The sequence below is a fragment of the Pterocles gutturalis genome, unplaced genomic scaffold (genome assembly GCF_000699245.1).
Source record: "Pterocles gutturalis isolate BGI_N339 unplaced genomic scaffold, ASM69924v1 scaffold30422, whole genome shotgun sequence".
Taxonomy (NCBI): Eukaryota; Metazoa; Chordata; class Aves; order Pterocliformes; family Pteroclidae; genus Pterocles; species Pterocles gutturalis.
The window spans coordinates 3,062-12,358 of record NW_010108780.1 but is presented as its reverse complement, the minus strand read 5'-3'; the positions used below and the strand labels follow the sequence as shown (position 1 = coordinate 12,358).

Below are 9,297 nucleotides of genomic sequence, written 5' to 3'. Positions count from 1 at the left end.
TCCCGGGCAGGTGTCGGTGCTGTACTTCGCCCGGAGCGCGGAGCTGGCGGGGCTGCGCTGCGAGACCCTCTCGGTGCCGCGGCAGATCACCGCGCTGCAGCTCTGGGAGGAGATCGTCAAAGTTCACCCCAGGTATTCGGGGAGGCGGCCGCTGGGGCGCACGCCTTCAGCGTGGTCGGGAGTTTTTTGGGTTGAGCTGGAACCCGTGTTGGCACTTTGATACCGTAGAAGCAGTGACATTGCCTTATTCTTGTAACCTGCAGCAACCGTTTTTGCCAGTTGCAAATGCTGCAGCTTTACGCATACGCAAGGAAAGGCAAGGTTCAATAGATGTACCCAGAAGTGACCTGTTGTCCAGGAGGGACACGGTGCAGTAACCCCACGGCATGTGAAGACACGTGAGCTGTACTCTTTACCTGTGGAGAAGGTGAGATGTCTCAGGGAGGGACCAAGCACAGCCAGGGCAATAAGTAGGAAATTAATGATTATGTGTAGGTGTTTTCAGTCACTTACCATTAACTGTACTGTTAGCCGTGGGTCTGAGCTTATGGCACGCTTTGGAAGGCAGGTCAGGAAGGGAACTGAAGCCCTGCCACAGGCTTCCAGCCACTCAATCCTTACGTAGGAAATAAGCTCAGCCACTTTCAACATCCTCTGCTCTGAAAAACACCCAAACCACTGTTGGTCGCATTTCTTAGGGAGCCCGGTCCTAAGAGAGCACTAGGTGTGCCACTGTAAAGGACTCCTGTGGCACTGGTGCTCTTGGGGGGTGTCAGCAGAAATTCCCCCTCAGGTTAAGGCTGAGGGAAGGTGCTTAGGCCTGTGAAGAATGAGTCTGATAGAGAAAGGTGCAACACCGTTTTGGGGTGAGGAGTGAAAAAAAAAAGGTCTAACAGAGGTTGAGGTCCTCAGAATTTAGTGCTGAATGCACTGTAATTTCCATAATTTTGGACTTAGATGCCAAAGTCTTCCTTTATGGGGCACCCCTTCCTTATTAGATCTAGTCTCAAAGGCTATGAAAAAAAATCAACTGTTTAGCAATGACATCTGTTTCCAAATGAGCATCTCTAACCAAATGTTAGACCAGAGGCCTTTTCCTCACAGAGAACTGAGACAAAGTATGTTTTGGGGGCGGAGACAGTAGAAAATTAGTGTATTTTACTTTGCAGCCCATTATATGGTGTCAGAAGTGGGAACAGCACCTTTGGTCCATTTGCCATCATTTGTCCTTTTATGGATGATGACTTGGGGCAGTACATTTTGCATGTGCAGTTACTTCACAGCAGCCTTCTTGGAAAATGCTTCTGCTCCTAGCTTTCTGGAAAAACTCAACATAATTGTAGGGCATTGACCACAGACTTCTATTCATGTTGCTAATGGATATTCAGACTGCAGCTTGGGTGTACTTGACAATGCTCTTCTGTTCCACCCATTTTCTCTGATGAGTTTACTTGCAAGTGACATTAATTAGAGCCCATCCTTCTAATGGGTGCTTCAGTTCCATAGTTGGACTCAGTTCCTCTGTGGCTTGCTTTACTTTCATGCAGTCCCTCCCTTCAGTCTGCCCTTTGAGTCAGTGCTACTGTGTTTTGCTCAGCCTGTGCCTTGCCTGCTTTTGTATATCTGGCTCATAGGAAATAAGATGATTTTTTTCTTGTAGCCTTTTGGTGTGCCTACTTGTTTCTAGGCAATACAGCTCTCTACTGTCTCTGGCAGATTTTGTCATCTCAAACAATAATAATTATGCTTGCACCTTCTAAAATAAAATGTTGGCATTTTTTTTCTGGTGTGTTACTGGTGTTGCCCTCATACTCGCTGTGTGGTTGTACTTAGTCATGAAAGCAACTCCCTGCCTTATGATATCCAGAGCTGTGGACTCTCACAGCAACATCTCACAGATGTGAAATCAAAAAATACAGAGATCTGCCAGAAAACGCACTATATCTGCCGTCTTAGTTGTGTTGCCACTCCTTCACATTTCAGACCTGTATGCACAAAAGACCCAAAGCCTTATAAACTGTGAGGTTACACAACAAGGGTAGCTCTTTGGTGGCTGAAATCTTCATGAGATCTCACAAACAGCATCCCACCGTGCTTCTTGCCATGTAAGAAAATTGCTCCAGTCCAGCCAGACTGAATTGGGAATATTTCCTTCTAATCCCAAATTGGATGGTTGCTACCCTCTTGAGTTAACTACTTTGTTATAATCGGCTAAAGTGGGTCTGGTAAACACTGGTTCATTCTGATGCAGGCCTGTGACAAATCCAGTTCCCGACTTCTGAAAAGTATACTGAGTTGCTTTCTCCTTAGCCACCAGAAGAAAATGTAAGAGTAGGAGGTGGATGTTTGTTGTACCTTCAGAAGTGTATCAGAAGCAGAGTTGCATAAGTCTCAATGGTATTTACCTCAGCTGCCCTAGACTGTACACTGTTTTGTTGTTTAATGAAATCTCATGGTTATATGCAAACACACTATTTAGAAACCTATTTGTGCTCCTGCCAATCCCCCTCAGGCTTGCTGTCATCCGGGATCAAGTGGTTTTTGCTGTTCGGCAGGAGTACGTGCTTCTTGGAAATCAGCTTCTGGTCTTGCAGCCTGGAGACGAGGTTGCCATCATCCCGCCAATTAGTGGAGGCTGAATCTGCCCAGATTCTGTTAGGTAGGTATTACTTCTTGGTTAGTTTCCTATAGAGAGTCATCCTGTGCTAAAATATCTCATTGATTCTGTATAATGTTCCTATAATAATTTTTTTTTTTTGTTTAGGTCCGGATATGTGATTGCAGTTTTCTCCCTCCACACTGGTACTTTTTTGAGAGAGCATAACTTGTGTTTCCTGCTGGAAAGAACCATTGTGCTGACCAGAAACTATAAGCTGGTGCACCAATAAATGATTAACACATATGCAGTAAATGGAAGAAAATTGTCAGAGAGGTCAGGCATTGTTTTGAATTTCGGTTTTAGGTCTTGTTATTCTTTTGTAGTTGTTTCTGCCTGCCAGTAGATACCCATCTTGCCTAAATAAGGTAATAAAGAAAAACCTCCTGCCACTTTTTAACAGAAAAGATAATACAGAAAAAAAAAATTGCTGTTTAAAAAAAACCTAAGGTGACCTTGGAATAGCTGCATTTCTTTGCATGCTTTCGAGTGCCTGTCCATGTATTTACTGCAGCTTGTTCCACTGCTGCTGCTCAAAATACTTCCTTTCCTCATCCTTAGATGAACTGATGACTGGTTTCTGCTCACAGAAATTAGAAGTATCTCCTGTGTCACTGAAACAGACCGATAGTATGAGGACTTGAATGTCCTGGAGATCATATTAGACTTCAGGATTAGAACTCTGATCTCTGTTTATCAGAAGTCTCTGGGTTGGTTTTTTTTTTTTTATTTCAGGATAGGGAGGGGTAGCTGACAGTCTTACCACAGACTTGCTATCACAGTGGTCCGTGCTGGTTGATTGTACTGCTAAACTGGGGTCTCAGACTAGTTCTAGTTTCATCCCTCTGGACCAGACTTTCCTACCAGGAAGAAACCAGCATGCATTAAAAACCAGGTCATTGCTTGATATTTGCAGTTAATATTCTCTCAGCAACTCTGCTGAGAAGTGAATTTTCCATGGAGACTGGTCTCTTGGGGTGAGTAAGTAGATGGTGCATGTTTTCTGTGTAAACTGGAGCATCATCACTGGATAAAAAGCAGTTGTCAAATGCTAGTTTTGCCAAAAACAGCAACAGTGTCTGTTTGGTTTCAGCTTTTCTAGTGAGCTATGGATGAAAGTGTAGATGTGCCAAAAGATTTTATCAAGCTCAAGTCTGAAAAGCTCTCTGTGGATGAAGTGTCAGAGCTGGTCATTTCACCATACTGTGGGGGAGTGTCTTTGTTTATTGGTGAGTTCAATATTTCTGAGCTGGATCTCTGGATGTGTTAATAATCTAATAAATGGAACCTAGATTGTCCTAGATTGTCCACACCCCAAACTCGTGCTTCTCAAGTAAATAAATTACTGGACTGAACCCAGGGTGTTTAGAAAGCAGATTCTGAATTATTTAGAACAAGACCATGGCAACTCCTAAACAGTTGCACTGGGACAAAGTGGTGAGCAGCTTCCCTGCTGGTGTGGCTATCCTAAGGCTAAACAGAACAGCAGCTCTGGAGGACAGGACTGCTTGAGACCTAGTCTCCCATCCCCTTGGACACAGTTTGTTCAAGGTGGGAAGTGGGTGGTTGTGGCTGCGCAAACCACAGCTCCACACCTGTATTGAAAGCTCCTGCAACTCACATCTTGGTTGAAAGTAAAGTACTGTGTTACCCATGGGCTGGTAAAGACCAAGGCTGGTAGCTCTGTCCCATTGCTTAATGTCCATGGCGCAGATCTTGAAACCCCTTTGTGCTTAAACCTTAATGCTGCTGGGCTCCTAAAAACTGAGCATTTAAACATTGCATGGGCAAATGCAATAGTAATTGCCACAGAAGTGTCCCAGCCTTGGGCATTACAGACTTCAGACTCATATAATGTGAAAACTAAATTATTCTGTATATTAAAAGATTTCTCTTGTTCAAAGAACCTTTACACAGTCATGGTTTGGGGAGGTCATTTATATTTGCATGGTGCTTACCTTGATCATAGCACGAGATCCTGGGTTTTACTCAGTATTTGTATATAATATCTATTACAAATGTGTAATATATGTTTATTTACTTTGTGCTTTTGGTTGATAAATCATTTGTGTTTAGGTACCACAAGAAACAATTTTGAAGGAAAAAGAGTGATTCGCTTAGAATATGAAGCATATACTTCAATGGCAGAGACTGAAATAAAGAAAATCTGCAGAGATGTTAGACAGAAATGGCCATCAGTCAGACATATTGCAGTGCATCACAGACTTGGGTATGTATGGCCTGAACTCATTCTTCTGCAACTGGAATATTAATTCTTGTCTGGTGCGTGTCTGTGCTTACACACTTGTGGGGTGTGCAGGAGCCTTTATAAACTGTAGTACAGCAAAGCTGACTGCAGGATCAAGGTCTTGCCACAGAGCAAAATCTCAGAAATCATCTTTTTTCAAAATGTGTATATTGGTAGTGTTTGCTGGAGTCCGTGTTTAGCCTGCAGGATCCTTGCTGCTGGTGTGATGGTTTGAAGCTGGGGAGAAGGGATTGAGATTTCATTCCATGGAAAGGGAGGCTGTTGGTTTGTTTTGTCTTTTTAAAGATGTGAAGTCAGCACCACTTTCTTTTTTCTCCTCTCTTTCATCGAGGTGTTGCAGAATGTTCTTATTGTTAGATTTAAGTCAAATTATGCCATAGGGAACCTAAAACCTTAGACTATGGGGAGGGGAGAGGCATGGTAATTGCCAGCAATGCTTGTGGAGGAACCTCCTGCTGTTCCTTGAGTCTTGGATAAGCATTTTCTGTTGCATTCGAAACATGGAATACTAGTGTGTGACATACTGTTGAGCCTTCACTGTTCATGAGATATCTCACTGAAACTGGCGGGATTTCCAGAGTGTGTTGCAAATGGTTTTTTCCATTTCTCTCAGCACAAGGAACTTACGAGGTGATCACAAAGGGTAATATTAGCTCTGAGGTGTAGTTTCCTTAGGTTTCCTCTATAGTCAACAGAGAGAGTGATTCTTTTGAGGGCAGCTCAAAGCATTTAAGCTTAGATTTTTCCTAGGAACTGGTTTCCAGAGGAGTCTTACTAGAGGGAGGGGTGGGAGGCAGCTTTTGGGAATACTACCCTTGTGAGGGGCAAAACAAAACCTTGTGCTACTTCTGTTAAGTTTGGAAAAGAACACACAAATTCTGATTTGAATCAGAATTTGTCAAAAATTAGGTTTCATTGCAATATCTGCATAGTTTGAGGCACTTAATTTCTTCTTTCACAAATTTTTGTGCTGAGATGATTTCTTAGGTTTTCAGATAAGAACTGGCTATTCCTAACTTGTTCATCATGAAGCCAGCTACCAGTGAGTTTCCTATGCATTGCTGCAAGTTAGCAATTTTCCCCTCTTAATTCCATAGATTTAAAAAAAAAAAAAAAAGAATGGAAGAAAAAAGCCTATGTGTGGAGGGTTTATTTATTCTAAAGCATGGAATTCTCACATCTGGTACTGATTTTGGTTGTGGTTTTCTTTCTTTTAAAAAGTGTATAATCTTCTGGACATGGCTTGACACTTGCTCAGTGTGAATGAGTCAGGAGAGCGTGTGGCCAGAATACTGACGTGACATGGCCACAACTTTTGGGTGCTCTTGATGTTAAGCATTAGCTAAAGCCACTGTTGTTCCTTTTCTCTCCCTAGAGTGGTTCCAATAACTGAAGCAAGTGTAATTATTGCAGTCTCTTCTCCACACAGAGCAGAATCCCTTGAAGCTGTAACGTACTGCATCAATACCTTAAAAGCAACTGTCCCAATATGGAAAAAGGTATGTTTGGGGAGGAATTTTATTTTAGGCCTGTGCCAGAGTCTTGGACAGCTTGCCTAAAGGCTGCTGATGCTGCTCTTAATGAAAGGAGCTGAAGCATTATGGGCCTCAGTTGCTCCTGACAGGATGCTAATGTCTAGCACTAGCAAGTTTCCTCTAATGCAGCCAGGCCCATCTGTCACACGTGGGGCACCAGGAAGGCCCTCCCTTGCCTGTACCACCCAGCTCCTCTTCCTTTTAACACCATCCTGGGGTTAAAGTGAAGGAGCTCTCCTCCTGAGTGACAAAACTCGGTTCTGCACAGGCTGATTTCAAGTCAGCTTTGCTTTGGACGGCATTGCAGTTCGCAAGTAAAAGTGGCATTTCTTGTCTTTCTGCTTTCCCCTTATCCCTTTGGCTTTGAGAAAGCACAAAGCATTAAGCAACAGCACAGAATGAAGGGATGAGCAGAGGTCCCAAAGCTAGTATGGGCACACAGCACTGTGTGGAGAGACCAGTCCACATCTAGAAAGAGTCTTACTGCATAGTGTTGCATGCAAGTAGTGGGCATTATCTCTGCCTTCTCTGCCAGGCAGAACTTGGCATGTGATAACAGTGATGTTCTCCACATTACTCCACTTTTCTGAAACCTCTTTCAGGAGATGAGTTTTGTGGTCTCAAAAAATCATCAGGGGCTTAGAGCCTGGCTGAATTTGCTGTTTAGGACTGGACTGCTGTGGGGTAGTCCAGTCTGTCCTGAAGATCTGGTAGTTACTGTATTTTGTGTATTGTTGAAATTATTCTTTTTAATAATGACATTTTGTATATACTTAAATACTCTCCTAGAAATGATAGTACAGTAGGTTAGTATGGCAACATGTAAAAAGGTGTTTCAGACACGAGTTGCCGTGTACAGTACAGCTTTTATGTAATTTCTTCTAGTTCTCTTTCTTGAAATTGACTTCAGCATAGGTGGGCCCTTCTAAATTTGATGAGGCTCAGCCTGAGGTCCAGCATCTGCGCACATGTAAGTCAGTATGGTCTAAGGGTGCTGCCTGCTTTTCTGTTGGCCAGCTAAGGGCTGTAAAGTCCTGTTGTAATCAGTAAATAATAGCAGGATGGCTGTTGAGTTGTTTGGCCTGGCTTGTGGCTGTATGTAGCAGACTCCCACAATATTTCCCATTCTTTGTTTGTGTTTGCAGGAGATTTATGAGGATGAATATTCGTGGAAAGAAAACAAGGAATGCTTTTGGGCAAATTCAGAAAAATAACTGTACTCTTTTAAAAATAAAGTGTTACTCCTCCTAGTGAACATATGGGTTTAGCTTTGAGTTGTTTTTACAGAGAATCTACATGGTTTTAAGCAGTTGTAATAGACATTTCAATCTGAGTAATATAATTCGGACTGAAGGAAATGAATCAGTAATAATTAGGGTTTTTAAGTGTTCTTGACTCTCCTCTGAAATCGTCACACTGTGCATTTTAACATGGAGTCAGTTTTTAAAACAATCTTCCCTAAAATTCTTGGTTGCAAGGTGTTCAGTCCTGTGTGATAGACACAGCTTTAATGCCTTCACATTGGTAGTCTGTGTTCACTGTGTGTCTGGGAGGTCACAACAGGACAATTGGATTTTTTTAAATCTTAAAAAAGTTCAGAGTAGTTTAATTTTATATGACTGTAGAATCAGTTTGCAAGCTATATGCTATTTTGACATTCTTGTAACATGAAAGCTACTTGAAGTAGATTAAACATTTTGGTACAGATAGAGAATAAAATATAAACTATACCCCAGAGTTATTAACATTTTAGTAGTGGTATGTTCCAGTAGCTCTTGTCTCACAGAAACATTTTTACTGTGCAGCTGATATTACAAGTCCATTACATTAAAAAAATATGGACAGACCTTGATTCAAAGTTAGGTCTAATACTCTACCAGCAACAAACTTGCATTAGCAGTAACACGCAAACCTGCAACTACTTAATGATGTCTAGACATGATTAATTTTGAAGGAGGTTTTTTGGCTGTGTAATGGTATGGTGCTGCAGGAAAAAAAAAAAAAAAAAGCCAGCTATAAGTTTAATTAGTTTTAGTAACCCTTTAGACATGTAGGGTTCAAAGTCATCAAAATGGATTAGGTTTTCAAAGGAAAGTGAGTCTATTGAACTTTTTGCAGTTTATATATACATTTATATTCATATTTGATTTTAATACAGATTTTCTTTTGTTACTGTTTTGAAACCTAGTTAAAAGAGACTTACATAGTATGTATGTGCTTCCACTAGAATCATTGGGCTGCTCATCTGAGTAAGATAATTTTATTTATATTATTGTACTATGCTGTGATAGTGTTTATATGCTAAGAGTTCAAAGTCCCATTGTGTGTGGCATTTTTACTAATGCTGAGAGGCAGTGTTGTCTGGTCATCATTATCAATGTAGACAAAATAAATACAAAGGGAGGGAAGTGAGGTAAAGACAAGTCAAATGATTTGCTCAAGTTTATATATCATTACATCACACAACACTTAAGCCTCAGCTGTATAATCCATTTCATAGTGTCTGCAGTAAAAATCTATGAACAGCTGCTAGCTGCAGAAAATAAAAAGAAAAAAATAAGTGATGATATTTTTTCCCCCAGTGTTCTCAATCAGTTTTAATACTTAGTGATGGCTACTGTATCTGGATTAAGTAAACCCCAATGAAACTTACAGCTTCAGGCAGAAGCATAGTTAAACTGTGCTTGTTAACTTACTGATGCACTTTCCTCAATGAAAGTAAGCGAGTCTTCCTCTGCAGGACAGCAGCTGCTCCTTGTGTGCTCACACGTACACAGCCTCCAAGCCATGTGGGCTCTATTATCTAGGCAAAGCTGAGCAAGTTCAAGGTTGACTTT

The 9,297-nt window shown here is 41.6% G+C and overlaps 2 protein-coding genes across 3 annotated transcripts; both read left to right on the top strand.

Annotated features, from left to right (window-relative positions):
- The first annotated feature begins 1 nt into the window (after nt 1).
- LOC104460943 (molybdopterin synthase catalytic subunit) lies at nt 2–8,081 on the top strand. Of its 2 annotated transcripts, XM_010072758.1 has the most exons (7): nt 2–132; nt 2,513–2,659; nt 3,511–3,633; nt 3,750–3,885; nt 4,733–4,886; nt 6,301–6,424; nt 7,606–8,081. In XM_010072758.1, exons 4-7 carry the CDS (start codon nt 3,765–3,767, stop codon nt 7,672–7,674), a joined length of 468 nt encoding a protein of 155 aa, XP_010071060.1. In that variant the 5' UTR covers nt 2–132; nt 2,513–2,659; nt 3,511–3,633; nt 3,750–3,764; the 3' UTR covers nt 7,675–8,081. The 2 variants fall into 2 exon arrangements, with proteins under 2 accessions (XP_010071060.1, XP_010071059.1); XM_010072757.1 differs by lacking the exon at nt 3,511–3,633 and having other exon boundaries at nt 9–132.
- On the top strand, nt 5–7,712 carry LOC104460108 (molybdopterin synthase sulfur carrier subunit-like; the record flags this gene model as incomplete). Its single annotated transcript, XM_010072759.1, has 6 exons — nt 5–132; nt 2,513–2,659; nt 3,750–3,885; nt 4,733–4,886; nt 6,301–6,424; nt 7,606–7,712. Coding segments are annotated over 2 exons (255 nt in total), but the record flags the coding sequence as incomplete, so codon positions are not given.
- Nucleotides 8,082–9,297: the final 1,216 nt, after the last annotated feature.